Raw genomic sequence first — 23,905 nt, forward strand, 5'->3', positions numbered from 1 at the left:
GATAATGCATTTGTTACGGTCGGCGGGAATAAAAAAGCATGAAAAGTGAATTTTATTTTTATTCTGGAAATCGGAAAAATCGGATCGGCGGATCCGTAAACCAACAAATTAAAAAATTCTGGCCTAACCAAAAACAGCAAAATTTCCTTAAAATTACCGATTCAGGGGCAGCAACCCAACAACAGGTTGTCGGATTCATCTGAAAATTACAAGGCAGATAGATCTTGACCTAATAAACAATTTCAGCCCATGTCAGACTTGCTTTAAATGCTTTGGTTTTTTAGTTATAAGCCAAAAACTGCATTTTACCCCTATGTTCTATTTTTAGTCGTGGTGGCCACCTTTATGACTGGATCACCCGACACATTTTTTAAACTAGATACCCCAAAGATGATTGTGGTCAAGTTTGGATTAATTTGGTCCTGTAGTTTCAGAGGAGAAGATTTTTGTAAAAGATAACTAAGATTTACGAAAAATGGTTAAAAATTGACTATAAAGGGCAATAACTCCTAAAGGGGTCAACTGACCATTCCAGTCACTTGACTTATTTGTAAATCTTACTTTGCTGAACATTATTTCTGTTTACAGTTTATCTATATCTATAATAATATTCAAGATAATAACCAAAAACAGCAAAATTTCCTTAAAATTACCAATTCAGGGGCAGTAACCCAACAACGGGTTGTCCAATTCATCTGAAAATTTCAGGGCAGATAGATCTTGACCTGATAAATAATTTGACCTCGTGTCAGATTTGCTCTAAATGCTTTGGTTTTTGAGTTATAAGCCAAAAACTGCGTTTTACCCCTATGTTCTATTTTTAGCCATGACGGCCATCTTGGTTGGTTGGCTGGGTCACCTGACAATTTTTTAAACTAGATACCCCAATGATGATTGTGGCCAAGTTTTGTTTAATTTGGCCCAGTAGTTTAAGAGGAGAAGATTTTTGTAAAAGTTAACGACAACGGACGACAACGGACACAAAGTGATAGGAAAAGCTCACTTGGCCCTTTGGGCCAGGTGAGCTAAAAATATGGTTGAGGCAAACTGAAGTTAGATAAAGGAAACTTATTTGGGATGTAAAGACAGAGGTACAGGGGGATAAAAATGATTAATTCATTTATACGGTTAAAGACTTTGAAAAATCATTATTTATCATTTACAGCATACATACAGATGAAGCTTTTTCTGTTAGGTAACTTATTCCAACATCAGGTCCTATAACTAGTTCCATTGATATACTCCAACCAGATGACTAAAAAGAATAAATATACCATTAAATTAACAAACACAAAGCATCAGGAATATAGAGTATATGTTTGATGAAGATGTATTTTTTTTTTAATATTATCGATCATGTTGTATCTTCTTCTGACACTTTGTTTTCAATGAAGTATATACTTTTCTTTTGTAAAGACAACAAGGTAGGTATAAACTTTGTGTTTACAATTAAATGGCTATTACTTTTACAAGCTGAGGTAACACTGGCTAATTTTTAGAACATGAATGAGAAATATCTACAACATATTGTCTAAATTGTTCATGAGTAGACCATGATCTGAAACGCTAAAATTGGACTAAAAAGCTCCAGTAATCTGTACAGGTAGACATTAATGAACTAGATCTAAGATGACTAATTACTAGCAATAAAAAAATATATAAGGAAACCTGACCAACATAAAATTTAGGTGGCATTGGTTCTGCAGTTCTTTATTCAAATATAAAATGAGGTAAATCCAAGTAGTTGATTATCCTTAATTATCCTTAATGCAAAGCTGAATATTTTTACTCGTTTGTACTTACCCCTAATGCACATCTAAATCTTTCTTGTTCAAATTTACACACAGTTTTCAACGTATCAAAAAATTTATATACACATTCATGTTCAGCAAACTGAGCATACTGTTTAAAATGGAGTTGTATCAACTTCCGTAATGTTTTGGACTGAAAAGAGAGGAAAAATCAATTGTACATGTATAAACACAAGAAAGTAATGTAGCATACACTAATGAACCAATGAAAATTATTTCTTGGTGAAGTGGTGTACTAAGTATTTAAAACAATGATTAAGTCTAATTTTGAACCCTGTTTTGTATTTTTAAATTGAAAAGCAGCATAAATATGGCATATAATTGTAACAGATGTTTAAACCATTATACAGTTTTACATTGCAAGCCATCTCTTTTGGTAAAATGTTTAGGGACTCTTTTATCGACATTATTCTTGTCAACAATCAACCTTCATTTCCTCTTGTATGCATACTTTGAAATACTTACGCATGCATGTATTTATAAACTACATCATATTAACATATATTTTAAAAATAACATTATCTAATGTTCACTTTGCACATATTTGGACTAGACAAAATTCTTCAGCTTACTTTCCACTTATTTTTAAATATCTGAACATAACGTGTCAGGTTTTATGGTTCCTAGTTCTCGAATTTACCTTGAAGTTTGGTATTTTTATTACTACTGGTAAAAAAAATGTTACCTTTGTAGAATCTATCACAGATCGGGGTAGGAAACGTTTTAATCCAACCTCTTTTTCTAAATATTCAAAGTTGGACTTTTTATCTATGGCAACTTGTGGCATGTCTTTAAAGAATCGCCTGAAATATAACAACAGTGTGATTTATAACTGATATCTACATGTTTTCCCAGCAGACAACACAATAATTGTTTTCAGGCAATGACCATATATTACTAAACAGATTGACTTTACATATACGAAACTGAACTGATATTCTTTTATACCCTGTAATACAAAGTGCAACATTAATCAGCTCAGGTTTTAGATTCTTAAATATCCTTGGTTTTCAAATATCCTACTTTGGGCATTCCTGATGAAGGTAAATCCAGAAAAGCTCTTTCAACGCATGAAATTATTTTACATGTTGTTTCAATTCTTTAACATAAGGCTGCTGAGTTACAAAAATAGTGACTTGTAGTTCAGTACAAAATCTTTTTTTTTCGAAACAAGCAAATATAAGATAGGTTGACAATTATATTTGATCATGCTGATAGAAATACTGGAAATTTTACATGGATGCTATTCATAAAATAAATTTAGAATATCGTTTTTTGGTGGAGAGTTGACAATCATACAATATCTTTTTTTTCCAAAATATATATTTTCGAAATAGAAAAGCATTTTACAAGACAACAAGTAGATTTTTCAAAATATTAAACAAGAGGTGTTGACACCTACCTCATTTCTATGCATCCTAGTCTGATGGCAACTTCTTGGTCAATAGTCTCTGCTATATCACGCATATAATCATTCCTTATCTGCAAAACAAATAATTTAACTGTCAGAATATTGTTTTTTATGTATCATCGAAAAGTATATCTTATTTCATGAATTTTATCAATATTGTTTTTCTGATCGTTGATTTTCATTTTTTGGTGGGTATTTAGCTAATTTGTCATCAAATATTATAATCATTAAATTTCATTATGTTGACAAATTTCTCATATCATAACATAATACTTTATTTATAACTAGGACACATGTGCAACAAGAGACAATATACATAATGATAAATCATCATAATGTATCATCAGATCGTATTGATGGTTGTAGTGTTCATAAAATCATATGAAAATAAATTTACAATATCCTCACTTTTTTATTATTGAACAGGGATAACTTCTTTATAACTTAAATTTAAAAATTATAGCAGCCCTTCTATATTTTCCAATGCTTGGAAATCAGATTAATTATGAGGATATATTCTTAACTGTTGTTGACAATAACAGACTGAGGTCCAAATAAAAGAAGAAGATATGTCAAAGTAATAGTTACCTGATCATATAAATAGAAAAATGTCACTTTATCTCGCTGGAATAATTCTTGGAAACTCTTTGGTAAAAATCGAACTCTCAGTTCATACCTGAAAAAATTAAAATATATATGGTAAAATTCAGAAATTATTGCATGCATTTATCATTTCAATTTCAACATGAAAGACTAAAATTTGAGGATATATATTGCGATTACAGGAATACAAATATATATGAGAGATTTCAAAATTCCAGTTCTTATTACATGTATTGTGATACTCACCCAGTCGCAAAATTTGTAATAATAAAAACCTCAAAGTAATTTCTAAATTTACAGTATTGCATGCTTTATGAAGTGAGCAGAAATATTTGTTTATATCTCAACAATTACCTCCATTCCTCTGGTGGATGTGAAGATTCATATTTTTGTCGTACTTGGTACATGGATAAATTATTATGTAACCAGTAAGATTTTCGGGTAATAATATGTACAAGTTTTAATGCGTAGCACTTTGCAAAGTATCTCTCACCAGCAGCCAACCGACCAACAACCAATTGAATGATGTCCTGAAAATAGAAAATAGTACTTTACAGAACTGTTGGGAGAAATATTCATACATAATGGGTTGGTTACTACTAATGGTGTATTATATATCAGTCAAAGAAGCCAATGGATTCAGAATTGGCCTGATTTAAAGGATAAATTTTGTCTGAAGGTTTCAAGTGAGGCCTATCATATCTTTTGTAACTGCAACTGGGATTTAATCATTCCTCATTGATTCCTAGGGACTTGGTACTGAAATAATACCTTTCTTTATAAATTTTCAGTTTTTAAAATTATAAATTTCTTCTAAAAATAAACTTGAAACTCTCTCAGGCAAATTTGGCCTTTCTTTTTTAGTAATCTTTTACAATTATGCTCTCAAACATTTGAAGATAAGCTTACTTGATGAAGGCCATTCATGAAATATGTGTGGTACTGAAATCAATCAATTATTTTGAACTACCACTCATTCATTACTACTACTATTAGACAATCAGCCCCCAAGGCTACAATGAAATGCTTTAGTACTGCTGCTGATAAAAAATAATCCTTAAGGGTGCTATTAGTCAACATAATCAAGTTAAGTTGAATTTGGACAGTTTTTTGTTGTTCTGTTACAACACTTTTGTGTTTAATGCACTCAAACATTTAATATGTTTGTATGTTCCAAACTTAAGGTCTTGAGTGAACATCAGAAGTCTATTAAAGAAACAATTGTGTGCATGGAAATCATATCTGTCATTTTTTAAAATAATTATATATTCGTTTCTTGATCAGTTCGTAAAAAACATAAATATTCAACAATTCAATTAATACTGTAAATTCAGAAATTATTGCCTGCATTATTATAGCCATTTTGACATTTCACTCTAAAATGTGAATTTAATTTTTGCAATATTAAGGAAAATCCTGTTTAATTCAAAGTTTCAAAATGCAAGTTTAAATTTTTTTGATTATGACCCTGTCACATTTTGAGCAATAATTAAAACATCGCAATAATTTCTGAATTTACAGTAATGAAAATGTGAACAAAGTTTTCAAATTTCTTAAGTGAAGTTTGAAATCTAGGTAAAAACTCTAATTAAACATAAGCTGTTAGGTTGCAAATGCCCCCATCAAACCCCATAAGGTAATAGGTCAGATTTGACCATGTCAGAGCCATATTACTTTGTAACATCATTACAGTAGCCAGTGGGGGGAGGGTTTGAGGGTTACACAGTTTGCATTGTGACTATCTGTTTGAAAAGTTGAGTTGGTGAGTCCAAATAACCCCCCCCCCCCCCACACACACACACTTTAGAACTTCCTGTCTCAGGCCGGAACATACAAATTGACAAAATCTTTGAAAATCACCCAGAAAATGAGGTCAAGGACAACTGACATATTTCAGACTGAAACTTCGGACATAAAGCCATTTCTATACCCAATATAGATTCTGTAGAATTTCTATCTGAAGTTTAATATAACATATTACCAATAATTAACATCCTTGTCACCCCAAGCAGGATTAAAATAAGTATTTCCGTCTTGCCTCATAGCAATACATAGTCATAACAGATATGACTAGAGATTCACTTACTTTGACATCTGTGGCATCCCCATATTTGACCATATTAAATCCTCCATTAGGAAGGTGAACTTTGAGAATTGATCTATCCATCAGGAATTTTTTAACTTTTTGATCAAATTGATTATCACTGTGTTCCCCAAGTGGGTCAATCACAAGATCCGAGCATGCTTCACATTCACCATCTTGTATTAACTTCCATAAACGACTCCATCGTGCAATCTGAAAAAACAAAACAAATTCAATTAAATACAAGAAGGAGATAAAAGTCAAGGGTAATTAAGAAACAGACTACTGATATTTCACACATCTTAAAACTTCTTTTGAGAAAGATTATCTTACTGTATTTTAGTACATGTATATATGTAATGTATATTAAAATCAAACATTTTGATGAATGAAACAAAAATTGGGAATTCTAAATTCTAAAGACTTCAAATTTACTTGTTAACTATGGTTGAACAATTTTTTCTACAAAAATCTATAGCATTTAAAATTTACTTGTTAACTGTGGTTGAATAAAATTGTTCACATACACAGGTCATTAAACCTCCTATCCTGTGTTTCTTTATACAACTATAATAAAGTTAATTAGCAGCTATTTATTCCAAATTTGATGTCCGTAGAAGATAATAACAATATACAGGATATGTGTATTATTTGTACTTACTTAATCATATTTTAAGTATCCAATTTAAATTTCATTTTCATATTAAAACTACCATTAATGTCATGAATGGTCTGATAGTAAACAAACATTATACTACTAGGTAAAAAAATCCTATCCTACTAACACAGTAAGAACATTGCATGTAAATGATTAATCTGTTCCCTTGGGACATCACTACAAAATATACACCTGTAGAAACCACTGCTATCTTCATAGTTATCCAACAATACTGTTCCACCCAATGTTGTAAACATTTATAAGTGGGAGGGGAATAGCCCCAGGGGACATCTTAATAATGATCACTCTGTTGGTTACAGATTCTGCAACTATCTTTTCATATGACATATAATTCATGCTATTCCTCCCAAAGATATTATCCTTACTAATATGTGAAAGATGGAATATACTATCTCTTGAGATCTCATCCTTGCAATGTACACATTCCATTCCCTACCTCTACATCTGTATGTGGAAACTAAATTGGTGAATCAACACCCTTTATATTGGCGCATCAGGTCTGGTATCTTTTCGTGTTCATGCCATGCCCTCAGATTTGTATTTTCTTTTATCGATTTATGAGATTTAAACAATGGTAAACAACTGTTGCCTGAATAAGAGATCTTCCCTAACTTTTTAACTTAGCCATTTTAGGCACCCTATTTGGATATAAAGACCTTTAAACCCTTATAGCATGTATAGTATTGTGTTAAACTTATTAATCTATATATCAAGATGGAAATTTACTACTTGACTTATGACCTTTTGGAGGCAGTACTGTTTAACTTTTGACCTTTCCACTATTAAGATATATAGATATTATTAGGGACATGACCCGTCATTTACATGTAATACATGTGTCAAACTGCCATTCTGTATATATATCAAACTATTATTTTAAGAATATATATAATTTTCCAGCTTGATCATGGATTTTTGAGCCTGTATGTTTACCATTTCATAAACCCTATTTATATTCTGATTGTGTTCTTCACTATAATTAACACCTTGATTCTTCTGTGCTTGTAACCGGATTATAAACTTTTGTATCTTTTATATTCATTGAAACATTCAAACCATACAGATAAAACTGAAAATACTATCAGGTAAAAATTGAAAAACCAACACAACTTGCTAGTTCTTCTGGGAAGACAAGAAGTTATTAACAGTGTTAAACCACTTAAAGTTAACTATTAGGAAAGCAAAGTGCAATTGTAAAATCAATAAACGATTTTGTTGATGTAAAAAACAAATGTTTGGTTCAAATGGTATAACTTTACAATATTCCTTGAAATTTAAATTTATTTGTTTATACACATTCTGTAGACCACTTGGTGACCGAGACCTCAGTTCAGGTTCTAAAGTTTCTGTAAAATGTTTTATTAATATTCAGTCAGTGTCTAATATCCAGTCAGTGGTCCACTGACTGGATATTAATAAAACATTTTACAGAAACTTTAGAACCTGAACTGGGGTCTCGATGGCCCAGAGGTCTAAATGGTCCAAATACTATACCACTAGCCTGTCAACACTGAGGATGTGAGTCTGTATCCAGCATGTGGCAGGTGCACTTGACTCTAATCTTAATTAACTAGGTTTCTCAGTTTTCCTATCGAAGGTCAGTAGTTCTCTACAGGCAATCTGGTTTCAACCAATAAAACTGACTGCCACAAAATAGCATAATAGAACTGAAAGTGGCATTAAGCACCAATCAATTAGAATCTGAGCATACTGAGGGCCTCTCATTTATTTTTCTCATGATTTGGGTTTTCCCATATACCAGATTTTGCCATATTTTGCTGTATTGGGAGTAGGTTTGCTCTATCAAATTATTATCTTAAGTCTTCAGCAGCTCAGCTATTACTACTGAAGGGTGTGGCAACGTCTTTAATTTTACATCATATAATTAGTTATCTAAATTTCATATCATCAGATGCAATCAATTCAAAGTATTTCAAGTATAAATTCATTAAAAACATAACAGATCCCAGATCTGATGAAACAGTGAAATTGTTGAAATTGATAAAAGGCTTGTTAATCTAGAATCCACCCATCCAGATGTCAGAATTAGTTCTGTGCATGTTCCTATACAACTATGATATATCATATGAATTAACAATTACATAACATACACTCAGCTGTTTAAAATTAACCACATATTTTACATTTTATTTCTTCAAAAAATAAAAAAATAAAGATTTGAGGCGATATCTTGTCTGATCATGCTGATCAAAGCAGAATAAACTTTAACCTTATAGTAAGTCTATATACCAGCTATCAGCCTGAACTGTACAGTTGAACCTTTTGGAACTGAAATTTTTAAGAGGCATAACTCCAATGAAAACAGAATAAACTTAACCTTATAGTAAGTCTATATGCTAGTAATGATAGTAATCCATCAGCCTGAACTGTGCAGTTGAACCTTTTTAAGTTTTTTCAAGGGGCGTAACTCTAATGAAAACATACAACCATTGAACTGGTACATGTATCTCATTTGCTTGTGCAGTGGTATCAGTATTTTGATCCAATTTTGATACAAGAATCTGACTACAACAAGATCAAAGCCTGAACTGTTTATGATTTCCTGTCTCACTAAATGACCTTCAAAACAATTATCAATTTTTTATTTTATAAAACTCAAGAGGTATTCTACTTAAAATGTTTATAAAATGAGTGAAGCTGATTACTCACAATAAACTATGTCGATACTGGTTAGCTTCTGTTTTATCAATGTCAATAATAATGGCCACTGACCGAACAACAATTATGATGATTCAGTGGGTACACACAAAAATTACCACAGTTATTTGATAAATTAGTAAAAGTAACTTATCCGCAATTCTTCATTAGTAAATATAATAAACACAATAATTGATGAAGAAAAAACACATTTTCATATGGCAATTCATCATCTAATTGCAAGTCAATACTTGTAATAAAGAAAAGAATATTTTTCTCACATGTTCCTGCCATAACAAATCTGTCTAAATGTGATCTTTTTCTTAAATTGCAACAATTGCTTATATTCAATATAAGAATATTGACTGTAAAATTGAGGAGGGAAATGGGGAACGTGTCAAAGAAACAACAGCCCCACATAAGAGCAGATAACAGCCGATGGCCAACAAAGGGTCTCTAACACAGGGAGAAAATCCTGCATCTAGAGTCCGGCTTCAAATGGCCTATTAACAAAAATGTGTACTAGTACAGTGAAAATAGACTACAACATTTAACACCATAAACATCCTACATTAGTACATGAACCTTTTAACACCATAAACATCCTACATTAGTACATGAACCTTTAAACACTAAAAACATCCTACATTAGTACATGAACCTTTAAACACTAAAAACATCCTACATTAGAACATGAACCTTTAAACACTAAAAACATCCTACATTAGTACATGCACCTTTAAACACTAAAAACATCCTACATTAGTACATGAACCTTTAAACACTAAAAACATTCTACATTAGTACATGAACCTTTAAACACTAAAAACATCCTTCATTAGTACATGAACCTTTAAACACTAAAAACATCCTACATTAGTACATGAACCTTTAAACACTTAAAACATCCTACATTAGTACATGAACCTTTAAACACTAAAAACATTCTACATTAGTACATGAACCTTTAAACACTAAAAACATCCTACATTAGTACATGCACCTTTAAACACTAAAAACATCCTACATTAGTACATGCACCTTTAAACACTAAAAAAATCCTACATTAGTACATTGTCATATAGAGATGTTGGAAAAAGAAATGTCCTTCCAAATAGGTCACCACCTTCCACTGAATTTCCCATCCAGAAAATGCATGTTTCATTTGCTACCTTAATATTTTCTTTCTCTCACTACCTTTTTCTCTCTCTCTCTCTCTCTCTCTAATCATGCTAATTGCGATGAATTGCTGACGCTAACTTTTAGGTCTAATAAAGTTTACCTCCATACTTTTCTCACCTAGCCTATTTAACACCTACAATCACTTCATTATACTGTTGTCTCGTCTCTTCATTAATAAAAACATTTGACACTCAGGTTTGACATTAAAGTTCAAATCTAGTGATACATTAAGACGAATTTAACTGTAACACAATTTGATAGTCATGAAATTTTCTACAAGTATTTTAATGTTTACTGACATCTAAATGGACACATAAATGCTATCATGAAACAAGGACAGCAACCTTCCAGCTATATTATAATTACTTGGCTTAACCCCAGCAGCCAGGAGTCTACTATCCTTTTTTCTGTTATAATTACTTGGCTTAACCCCAGCAGCCAGGAGTCTACTATCCTTTTTTCTGCAAATGCCTCAGCATGAACTGACTCCTATGAATTACTGCTGTAGTCATTTTTATACTAAATACTATAATTTGTGTTGTCAATTATTCTATCCCAATCATACATTCAGATCCATAAGAAAATCGTCCATTTCTATACACTAAACAAATTTGTCTACCCCCTAAAATTACTACAATAACTAACTAGCATTTTTCACACACTAAGTCAATTGTAATTTCACACATGTGTCTATGATTACACTAAGGTTTTATGCTGTACTTTATAATTGACCATTAATAAGCATTCCATAAGACCTTAAAGGTCGACATGACAAAGTGACAATAACATTAATAAATCAAAACTTACTTAACACTGGAAAAATAGGAGGAAATATCCCAAACAAAGTGAATCTGTACTGTTTATCATTTCACATTCCAACAAATTACATTCCCTCCTGAACAGATAGTATGCCCCTCAAAACAACAACAAATAATTTGAAATATGCAGTTACCATGAAAAGAATTATTGATTGTACACAACTGCACTGAAATCAGTGAGGGGTTAAGTATTTTCTATCTTACATCAAACATAAGCTGATAAATATCACTTCTAATCAACCATCATCTCGTATTATTAAACAGGTAGAAAATAATAATCAACCTCCCTCATTCAAAACCCACGTTTCTCAGATCAGACATGAATCATTTATCATATACATTTAATACTAAATGTTCAATTCTCAATTTAAATAAAATTTTCAACATTTGATATACTTTTAAAGTTTAAAATAATTACATTAAAGAGGTCACTCACCCATTTGTCTTGTTTGTATATATCCTAACTTACTGTCAATAAGTAATAATGCATGTGCAACTCATCTGTAACTAAATACGAGGTTCACAAAGGGATATATAACCTACCGTTTGTTGTGTACTTGAGATAATTCAATAGAAATACATAGAGGATTACTATCACACACAAATTATGAATGAATTGTATGAATAATTTGACAAGATATAATGTGACAGTTGTGTAGGTTTGTAATTTATTTATAGCTATTTCCTTTCTTGACAGGTTAAAATTTAGAATTGGGTTTGACATGATCTAATTAGATAATAAACATATCAGTCAATTCATATATAATTTATTTTGATTCAGACAAACACCTATCTATTTTCAAATATATGTTGAAATTTTTTATTACTGTAAATGGATACTTTCAGTAAAAAAAAAGTCAAGTATCTTAAAAATTCGTAAGGGTTCCACGGAACCCAGTGTCTCGCCTACTTTTGCTGTTAATCGCAGACTCAACAAAAATGAGGAAAAACATCAATAAAAATTTCCCTCTCGATACTGTCTTTTGATTGAAAGAAGCTTCCAAGTTTGGTAAAAAATCCAGGATAGTTTATGAATCTAATAAATGTTTTATAAACTTTAACTGCAGACTGTATGTAATGTTAACTGGAAGAAAAACTAAGTCCATTTATAAGTAAAATACGGAAAAAGTGAATTTTTTTTTTTACAAAATTTACTTCTGAATAATATCTTATGATCAGAAACAAGCTTTTGTCTAAGTTTGGTAGAAATCCAGGATAGTTTAAGAACATTATAAAAATTTAAAAACTTAAACCACAGAGTGAATGTTTTGTTTCTGGCAAAAAAACTAAGTCCATTTATAAGTAAAATACGGAAAAGTGGAAATTTATTTTGACAAAATTTTTGTTCTTATACTATCTTATGATCATAAATAATCTTCTGTCCAAGTTTGGTACAAATCAAGGATAATTTATGAAAGTTATTAAAATTTTAAAAACTTTAACCACAGAGTGAATGTAATGTTTCCTCGCAGAAAAACTAAGTCCATTTATAAGTAAAATACGGAAAAGTGGAAATTTATTTTTACAAAATTTTCTTCTTGATACTATCTTATGATCATAAACAAGCTTCTGTCCAAGTTTGGTACAAATCAAGGATAGTTTATGAAAGTTATTAAAATTTTAAAAACTTTAACCACAGAGTGAATGTAATGTTTCCTCGCAGAAAAACTAAGTCCATTTATAAGTAAAATACGGAAAAAATGGAATTTTATTTTTAAAAAATTTACTTCTGGATACTTTCTTATGATCATAAACAAGCTTCTGTCCAAGTTTGGTAGAAATTCAGTATAGTTTAAGAAAGTTATTAAAATTTCAAAAACTTAAACCACAGAGTGAATATTTGTGGACGCCACCGCCGCCGACGACGACGGAATGTAAGATCGCTTAGTCTCGCTTTTTCGACTAAAGTCGAAGGCTCGACAAAAATACAAGTGAACCATATTCATGTTCTATTGGATTTTTGACATTTTTTTGTCAACAGGGTTAGAAAAAGTTGTCAATACAATCAGTGACAGATGAATAAACAAATCAATGCCAGACCAGAAGGTCAATGTACACTACAAATGTAAGAAATTTCCCATACACTTATTAATTCCCTGTACACTTCTGCTTATTTGCATTCCTGTATTGAGCCCCTTATATTAATTAACCAATTACCCGAAGGACAGCATGATACAGCCTATTGCATGATAATCCATTATATAAGTAGAGTAATGATGGGCATAGTATAATGGCATGCCCCACTACAGGTGTCCTTCGTGGGACTCTCATCGGCTTAGGTCACCAGTGGAAGTATAATATGAACATGGTATAAAGGGCTGCCCACTACAGGTGTCCTTTGTGGGACTCTCATCAGCTTAGGTCACCAGTGGAAGTTTAATATGGACATGGTATAAAGGGCCGCCCCACTACAGGTGTCCTTCATGGGACTCTCGTTAGCTTGGGTCACCCATGGAAGTATAATATGGACATGGTATAAAGGGATGTCCCCCTACAGGGGTCCTTCATGGGACTCTCGTCAGCTTGGGTCACCCATGGAAGTATAATATGGACATGGTAAAAAGGGATGCCCCACTACAGGTCTCCTTCATGGGACTCTCGTCAGCTTGGGTCACCCATGGAAGTATAATATGGACATGGTATAAAGGGATGCCCCACTACAAGTGTCCTTCATGGGACTCTCTTCAGCTTGGGTCACCAATGGAAGTATAATATGGCCATGGTATAAAGGGATGCCCCACTACAGGTGTCCTTCATGGGACTCTTGTAAGCTTGGGACACCAAAAGAGTATAATATGAACATGGTATAAAGGGATGCCCCACTACAGGTGACCTTCATAGGACTCTTGTCAGCTTGGGTCACCAGTGGAAGTATAATATGGACATGGTATAAAGGGCTGCCCACTACAGGTGTCCTTAATGGGACTCTCGTCAGCTTGGGTCACCCATGGAAGTATAATATGGACATGGTATAAAGGGATGCCCCACTACAGGTGTCCTTCATGGGACTCTCTTCAGCTTGGGTCACCCATGGAAGTATAATATGGACATGGTATAAAGGGATGCCCCACTACAGGTGTCCTTCATGGGACTCTCGTCAGCTTGGGACACCAAAAGAGTATAATATGAACATGGTATAAAGGGATGCCCCACTACAGGTGTCCTTCATGGGACTCTCGTCAGCTTGGGTCACCAAGCTTTATGGACTGACAGTTTGTAGGTGGTCATTAAATAAATCTGTTTTTTTTTAACACAAATCTATATTTCTTTCTTATAATAAGTCAATACATTCTTTAAATTTCTTGGTCATTCTTCTTCCTAAAGTGGATTAATTAATCATTTCTTTTTGATCTTGCTGACTGATAATTTGTGTTCAGGGGAGTTGAGTGATATGAAAAATGATCACTAGAAACCAAGAGGGTACCTGGTGTTGTCAATGAAATGAACATGAAATTGACAACGTTGTCATAGGTAAAACAGGGATAAACAGATTATCATTGGTCATCTCAACTGATTGCTTTTCTCACTTTGGCCAAACTGGCTCAGACAAGAAAATCAATCGGTTGAGAGGATCAACAATAATCTATAAATATAATGAGGAATTTATTGTAGATCAAAGTCGATATTACTTCAAAATTTAGAATATTTGGACCTTATCAAACAGTGATAAAATTCATCAACTTTTTTTAAAAGACATAGCAAATATTAATCTTTCTTTGTAAATCCTCCTATTGTTTACTTTATTGTCTGTCCAAACTTTTGGCTCTGCAAAATTTCATACAAAAAGTTATCCAGAGAAGTGTTATAAAAGAAACAAATTAACAATACATAATGCTGGTAATGAAAAGTTACAAGATGACAGAGACTTTTAATAGTTGTAGCCATCGAACCTGAAGATGTCAAAAATGGAATAATGAAATCAAAATTGAAACAGAGAGACAAATAATCCCCTAAAAACCTCTGATACCCGAAGTGGCAGTATCACAGAGGTCAGTGATTAAATTTGTATTGTGTGATAAAGTTTTGATAAAGTCTATTTAACAGTTGCCAAAAACAAAAGTTTGTGTATGATATGTGTTGATTACCTTACAAAACAAACATGATCTGATAAACAAGACAACATACCATCATCCCACAATCAAATTAACATTTGACCAATTAACCTTATTTCTTTGCTGCAGAATTTAAAGCTAACCCTAAAACTGTACCGAAATATGGTTACAATAACCTACATTTAAAAATACAACCAATATAATAATCTATCTTTAATGAGTTGACCTATAATCAAACATGGGTGACCTCCACAGAAGCACAGCAGCTGCATTAGCCAAATTGCAATCTTTAGTATGGATGGGTAGCAGACCAACATAGTTTTTGTCAAGTACATTGAGGACTGTAAAATCTGCTGACAAGTATTGAAGTAACATCTGATGGAAAACAAATTGCCCGCATTTCATTCTATTACTTGGGGCTTTATCTTCCTGGCCCAATGGGGTATTATCTTACCAAGTTTGCTAAAAGCTGGACGTATGGTTCAAAATTTTGCTAAAAGATCAGACTTTTAATAGCTACTTCAACCTTAACCAATCATCCCCAAATCAAGTGCAGTCTCCTCTTCCAAAGTGCCTCCTGCCCCCTAAATCCACCTCTGATTATCCTAAAATATTCCTAATGAGTCAATATCCTAAGATATCCTTAATGGGTCATTATCCTAAGATATTTCTAATGGGTCATTATCCTAAGATATTCCTGATGGGTCATTATCATAAGATTATTCCTAAAAGGTTGATATCCTCAGATATCCCTAATGGGTCAATATCCTAAGATATCCCTAAAAGGTTGATATCCTCAGATATCCCTAAAGGGTCATTATCATAAGATATCCCTAATAGGTGATTATCCTAAGATATTCATGATAGGTGATTATCCTAAGATATTCCTAATTGGTCAATCTCCTTAGATATTCCTAACAGCTCAAGGGCTATTTCTCTGCATTTATATAAGGCTAAGTTCATTGTGACTTAGCTAATTTAAATTATTACATATCTTATAGTACATTCAATATCTGTATCTTCCTTAAATAGGGGCAAACAAAAAGGCACCAAACTATATATTAGGAGGTAGAAAAACTGTGGTAGAAATAACTATAGTAATTTGTCATGTAATGTATTGGGTAAAAGTTATGCTCATGATTTACGTTTAAATTATACTTTTTTAATAATATACAAATAATTGGGAAGTGAAAGTGGTAAACAGCTGAACAAAGTCTTTTCTACATGAATGAATCCGACTAATCCTATAAGCTGTCATGTGACTGTATTTGTTAAAAGTTTTAAAAGATTAAGGTTAATAATCTCACTTCCTAAAACATTAAATGCCTTTTTTATGGTCAATTAACATTTTTCTGTGGTTTTCACTCTCACCTTAATTGAAATGCATCTGAGTATTGAATTAAAAGTTGTTATTTGTGGTTAGATATTGATTCGTCATTGGCAGAAAAAAAGCAATAAATTGTGGAACTGAGTTTAAATAAACAGAACTTGGTACAATGCATATGTAATTAATGTTAATAAATGTAATAATTTCCAATACTGAATATTTGGAAAAGATAATATATGTCGGTCAGAATACTACAAGTGATTATGATGCAATCATTTACTGTCTGACTTGAAGCTTTCAAAAATAGGACAGGACCTCATTTTGTGCTTTCAACTATTTTAAACTTAAACTAAGATTCCTGTCACATGAGTGGGCAGCAGAACCTCGAGCAGAACACTTTAACTATCAATAACAGCGGTTTACTATTCACTACTAGGTTACTGCAAGAGGAATACAAATGAAGGGTTTGGTTCAGGAAACAAATTTTTTATAACTTTGGAAAACTGTTTGAAGGAAGCAATAAGTAAGCCTACAAACATATCTTTAGGTCTATTAAAAAGACACTTTGTATCAAAATCTCCTGATCTGTTGTAAGTATTAAATTCAGAATGAACCAACTATAACATGGAACCAGATCATTACCTGAGTTCTATCATAAATAACTCCACCATGCAGGTAACCAGTCATGACATCTCTGATATACTCTTCCATATCTTCTTCATTGTATTCAGAGACATTTTGGTAATTTTCCCGATAAATCCACGATGGCGACCTCTCCATGATTGCTATATCTTTTTTATGTTGGTGAAGGAAGTGATTAAATGTTTTAATAAATCCCATCATAATTATCTTATTAGATCGTATTAGTATCCTGTTGGAAATTTAACAAAACGACTGGTGAAACGTAATTAATTGTCTTTTGTTTTTATAAGGATTTTGTTCAGGATGAGCACAAGTGGAAAACAACACGAACAGAAAGTAGAGGACTAAATTTAGACTAAAATCCTTGGAATTGATACATCCCACATGCACAAATTTGCTCACAATGGCTTATTTTCCTTGGAAAAGAACTGCTATACAAAATTTACTCACAAATCCTCAAGAAATTATATATCCATATAAAACAAAAAGTACTGAACTTAATTTACTTGTACAATAGTATAAATATAGTCAAATGATAATAGTAATAGATATCTGATCAATTGATAAGGTTTATCTATAAATGTTTGAAGATACAAGTACATTTGTTCACGTTTTAGACCTCCAAGTCTATGATGTATATACTAGAAATCCAAAATCATCACACTAGTCGAACAACTTCAAAAAATTCCATCTGTGTATGTTAATAAAATGTTACAACTTCATCTCATTTGCCATACAAAGAAATCCAGGATATATATTATATATAGCTATCACATCACAAGTTAAAAACCCAATGGTCATTACATTTGATCACATGGTATATAAACAGAATAAACTCTTCATCTTTTAAAGCATACTTAAAAGTCCACAAAATATCTCATTATAAGGGTAAGCTATATCCATCTTTACACCACACTGTGAGTTTATGTTAGGAAATCTTTTGTACATGGTTATTTTGAACTTTTCAGTACAAACATAAACAATGACCAGTGGTCATTACTGATGACCACAATGTTAGATGATTTGGTGTATGTTATCTATCAATTGTCAATCAAGTTATGTCAGAATGTCGTAAAACCTGTACAATGACAAACTTTACAATCGTATATATAACGATTTCTAATACTGTTCGAAGAAGTACATACATTTATTTACTTTTTTGTTTATTTTAGTTATAATTCAAAATTTTAAAATCTTCAAATTTTGTCTGGTCTTTATTCTTCAATACTATCTAAAAGACCCTAATTATATATAAGTAGATATAAGTCTGATAATGCTTCACTTATTTTCTTTCAGCTTAAAAAACAAATCTTTTCTTCAAACAGCAATAGTCAATAGTCCCTGCTTACAGATAGGTAGTGTCCAATTCAAATATTATATACTCAGATGAAACAAGAAAACTTGTTTAATAAAGATTAGTATGTTTTTGTCTACAAATCGATTGGTTGGAGGACTAAACTAAGTCATTTAATTGGGTCTGAATTGAGAACCAGAATAAAACCAAGATAGATAAAACATGGAAAGAGAGATGAAATCTAATACCTGACTTAATATTTTTCGGTTCATACCTTCTTTTTATTTAGTCAATAGGTGTTCTCGTAAATTAAAATTAACTATTTTATGAAAATTCTTCAAGATGCCTTATTTGTATATATCTTCTTTTCAAGGGAACTCATTATCATATCATAGTTGCAGTGACCTATATTAAACAATTTATGAATATTCTTTTTTATATTTCTACACAGTTTACTCTGATCATTCAAATATTCACAATTAACCGAATTACATAATATTTCTTGCCGATTGCATGTCTACAGAGATTGCATCACAAACTTTATTAACTATTGTGCAATTGTTTATTAACAACAGGAAACTAATATGCAGCAATATTCATATGAATTCATCTGGAAAATGCAGTATGCAAAATCGACTCTGCATTTGACAAACCGAAACAAAGGAAACCCGTGTCTAACATCTGATAGCTGCAGTAGACAAGGAAAATCTGACAATTCTTTTGTGCATGCTATTGATCAAACAACCGCCCGTGATAACTTCCCTTAACTGTAGTGCACTTTAGAATTAATGGTATAAAGGATGGGACCAACCTATATCATATTATCAATATTCAATAAAGAATAAATACAGGGCAGAGTTTATAGTCGATACTGTATACAAAACAAATAGTTCTCTGTGTAAAGATCAGACTCCAAATTTATGTCAGATGCAGTGATAGAAAGCTAGACTTCTTTTATCAAAGGAAACTTGTACAGATAAAACTAGGAGGGTTTCTTTATATGCACAACCAGTTCTTAATATCTGTATTTTTCTTTATCAAAAAAGGACGCCTTAATTAAAATGTAACAAAATAAAGGTACAAATAAAATAGCTTTTGAAGGTCTGCAACTAAAGAAATAAAATTGAGAATGGAAATGGGGAATGTGTCAAAGAGACAACAACCTGACCAAAGAGCAGATAATGGCTGAAGGCCACCAATGGGTCTTCAATGCAGCGAGAAAATCTCAACCTGTAGGCGTGCTTCAGCTGGCCCCTAAACAAAAATGTATACTAGTTCAGTGATAATGGACGTCATACTAAACTCCCAAATATATAAAAGAAACTAAAATTAAACACTATATTTATTTATTTTTTAAATACGTATATTCTGCACTATTAGTCGATGAGGAGAATAGGTGAAAAGGCCAATTTTAGGCTAAATCATGAAAAAATTCTCAAGATAGCTCGTAGAGATGGAAAAGACGAAGGTTCAAATAATATCAAATGTTAAGTTTAAGCTTAAGACAGATATGTATTACATTGTATTCATAATGCATTGTTTATTACTTAAGAAATAAAAAGTATTAAAAAAGTTGTTTTGATCTAATTATTTAGGCTTCTTCCAACACACATCTTACACAGAATTTCAGAATATTAGTTTCATTTCCTGAAAAGTTGAGAAACTATATTGGTTAATAAATGGTATACAACGATACATATACAATTCCCATTAATAGAATACACCTGAAGGCAAGACAGATGTCCTGGAATATAATGATGCTGGTATTTGGTATTGAAGATCTGTCATTGACAGGAAATGTCTTCCTCAGGCCATACTAATCATCATAGATATAAGAAATCTCACTTCCTCAAGAGACAAAACTAATCAAAGAAAAGGTGCACTCTTGTCCACCCCAGGGGAGATAATCTGTATTGATCAATCATCTATTGACAAATTAAATGGACAAAGGTTTTTTGGACAATGGAAGACAGGTGTGCTATCTAAAATCAATAGTAATGGTTTTTACATGTTCTACATCAAACAGTCATCAATGAAGTTTTAATGATTTTTTAAAGATGAATACCATTTTCTAAATTATATTCAAATTTCTTTTCTAAAATGTCGGATCACAGATGTTCGGTGAGGCAATCATAGAAGGAAATGATTCAGTAATGTTGTTCTTTGTTGTGTCATTATTTTATATGAAAATTTATATGCATCCAGCCTATTGAATAAAAATAGAAAAATGATACAATCAAACGGCTGTCTGAGAGGAAACTGAAATATGATATACTGCTGACGAGACAATGGAACAACCACATCTTCACTGACTTCAGTTTATATTCTTTGAATCATTCATTTTTAACTGCAATGCAGTACAAAGTTTTTCATTAAAATTATATTGGTTTCCAACAAACAAGAAAATTGATTTTTGGCAACTCCACATTAGGTGTGGTCTTCCAGCCTTATACACTCCAAACATTGCATGATCTTAAAGGGGTTTGCTCATTAACCTACTGTGTTTCTGTTTCTTCACAAAGAATTACTTTCTTAGATTAAATACTAGAAGTCAAAGAGGTATAGACTCAATAAGAAAATTTGCTTCAGTTTCGGTAACCTTGCATCTGTATATTGAATATACCAGGTTACAAATTATGACAGACAAACAAATCAACAAACACTGTCATACATTGCCAAACAATCTCATTGTAAGTGTAAAATACAGAAAAAAAACAAACATCAGACAACCATGGGGTACATCTAGATATATGTAAGTTGATGTACAGGAAATAATTTATGAATAGCTAGAATAATTGGAATAGACTGTTAAATTAAACAGACAGTTGCTGTAACTATAGAATATTTTACTTAAGAAGTACAGGTTATGGATTATTTTGACATGTAATATTCAATGCATGAATTTGCAAATCTTTAAGTAAAATTTCTGTATAAATCACACATATTTATATTGGAAACCAAAAAGCCCATTTTATCTGGTACAAATGTCATATGGTCAATTGATCAGTAATTTTAAGAATGTATACAAATGTTCCATAATTCCAAAAATCAATGATTTTAAATAGTTATTTCTACTATATGCATTTATTATTTCAACAAAAGACATTTTCAAAACTAATTTAGACATGTCTTTAAACTCTTTAGTATAAAAGTGAAATCTAAAGGGAAAATTATACACAGCATGCTGACAAAACGACAATTATCAATCTGACTACAATTATATCTGGCACAAGTTATTACATTTGCATAGACCAACTCTTGCAGGATAGAATGGAAATAAAGATTTAAGAATAACTCCTTTTTAATCCCTGAACATGATTGGTGTATATGAGTTTCAGAACTAATGATCAGAACTACCTAATGTTTTATTTTGCTCCCATCATATTCATATGTCCATATTAACAACTGGAAACATTTGTATTAATTCTATTTTTATTTTTAATAATAGCTCTCCATTGCTGCAATTAATAAGCACACCTCCCTAGAAAGGGAAAAGATTTGCTTTGATACTATTAGATATTTAAAATTATGTTTCTGGAACTGGTTTTTGCAATTGGAAGTTTCCTTTTCTAGTGGCTGAGAATTCTTATCATAATAATCATATGGAATATTTCAACTAATAAAGATGTATAACAGCCATATTTGCTCATTTAGAAGGACATGTTTCAGTACATGAAAATTGAAGAGAGTTAATTGTTTATGTCAGCTGTTCAAAAAATCTCTGACATAATTAAATAGTTGTTGTTAAAATCAAATGTTCTGTTTATGTTTCTAGATAATAAATGAGTGAGCTTACCCCAGACAACCTTTTAGATATCCCTTTTGCATGAGTTAATTTCATATTTTTAGAAATTCTTCCACAACAACAAGAATCCCACCAATTTAGATCTGAATACTCCTGGTCCGAATCCTTGGACCCAATCACACAAACATTGGACAAAGTCCCTTCATGTGTCAAATAAACAAGGTGCGGTAGTCCCACTCCTAGGAGGGGACAAGATTTCTCACTGATGTTTGTCATTTAGTTGTTAAAAAAGATCATATCTTATAATCTAGGTGACCTGTGGTCATCTTTGGTCTTCACATCAAATACAATCCATTTAAACAAAATCAACAACATAATTATCACAAATGTAGGCTAAAATTATAACTTTCTTTCACACTAATGATAACATCACAATGGCCCTCGGGCTAATGGTCCAAGGTGAAAAAAATCACTCCAAACACTAGATCAATTAGTTGATGACAAATCCCAAATTATGACATATTAGGACATTATCACATAAGACCATGTTTTCCTCTAAAATACAACACATGGTTTGGATCGATACTATTACACGCGTTCTATTCCACTGAATAAATTATGAAAAAAAGTCGTAACAAAGGACTAGCTGTATTGATTTGTTTTCGTTTACCTGTAATTATCCTAATATAAGTGTCATATGCATGTAAACAATTATTATGACTTTTTTCATTCATTAAATCTGCACAAAAGCATTCAAATTTAAATGTTTAGTAAATTATTTAAAGATGTCTCTATTTTAAAACATGAACCTTTATATGGCAATAAAAAAAGAATTATGTCATGGATTTTAAATTTTATTATATTTCTCAACTGAATCAGACAAAAGACTAATCTTTAATTGCTACATTAATGTACATGTATATTGATCACAATTAACTTTTGCTGTAGGCTTCAAAGCTGTGACATTGCTAAATTATTATAAAATTCTAAAACTTTTTTTTTATTGCTGTTCTAAATAAGAAAGATGTAAAAAAAAATACAATTATGGAAACTTAATATATCTTTATCTAACTGACAGGAAGAAGCCTCAAACAGACTTCCAATATAAGGAAGAATTTGATTTGAATATCTTGATCTTTGTTACAGTTCAACAGAACTAATGCTTATAGAATAAAAAGAATTAAGTATAATTACAATATGACAATTTATTAAGCATATATCAGTATCAATATCGCACCTTGGGTGTTTATGATAATCATCTCATATTTCATAAAATGATAATTTATAAACATTTACCTGTTGTATTTAATCAGGTAGACAAATATACGAAATCAGTCATTGTGTCACTAAACCAAAATAAATCTATGAGGACACTCTACTTTCTTATCTGGACTTTCATAAGAACAATGCAATATTGAATCTCTGAAATTATGAAAAATTTGTAAGGGTTCCACGGAACCTAGTGTCTCACCTACTTTTGCTGTTGCAGGCTCAACAAAAATAGGGAAAAAAATATTAAAAATCTTCATTTAGATACTATCTTTTGATTGTAAGGAGCTTCTGTCCAAGGTTGGTAAAAATCCAGGATGGTTTATGAATC

At 31.6% G+C, this 23,905-nt stretch overlaps 1 protein-coding gene across 7 annotated transcripts in view; it reads right to left on the bottom strand.

Annotated features, from left to right (window-relative positions):
- LOC143056495 (focal adhesion kinase 1-like) overlaps positions 1-22,709 on the bottom strand; it is a 52,233-nt gene extending 29,524 nt beyond the window's left edge. For 5 of the 7 annotated variants that reach the window (XM_076229611.1, XM_076229603.1, XM_076229595.1 and 2 more), the window contains exons 1-8: positions 22,357-22,709; positions 5,912-6,121; positions 4,180-4,355; positions 3,811-3,898; positions 3,214-3,293; positions 2,497-2,614; positions 1,804-1,944; positions 1,175-1,255 (exon numbers count right to left, since the gene is read on the bottom strand). In XM_076229611.1, the coding sequence (XP_076085726.1) occupies positions 1,175-1,255; positions 1,804-1,944; positions 2,497-2,614; positions 3,214-3,293; positions 3,811-3,898; positions 4,180-4,355; positions 5,912-6,121; positions 22,357-22,581 (1,119 nt within the window). In that variant the 5' untranslated portion in view covers positions 22,582-22,709. Of the gene's footprint in view, positions 1-1,174; positions 1,256-1,803; positions 1,945-2,496; positions 2,615-3,213; positions 3,294-3,810; positions 3,899-4,179; positions 4,356-5,911; positions 6,122-17,266; positions 17,557-22,356 lie in introns of those variants that run through there. The other 2 variants (XM_076229618.1, XM_076229587.1) reach the window with 2 other exon arrangements.
- Positions 22,710-23,905: the final 1,196 nt, after the last annotated feature.

This window comes from Mytilus galloprovincialis, chromosome 1 (genome assembly GCF_965363235.1).
Source record: "Mytilus galloprovincialis chromosome 1, xbMytGall1.hap1.1, whole genome shotgun sequence".
Classification (NCBI taxonomy): domain Eukaryota; kingdom Metazoa; phylum Mollusca; class Bivalvia; order Mytilida; family Mytilidae; genus Mytilus; species Mytilus galloprovincialis.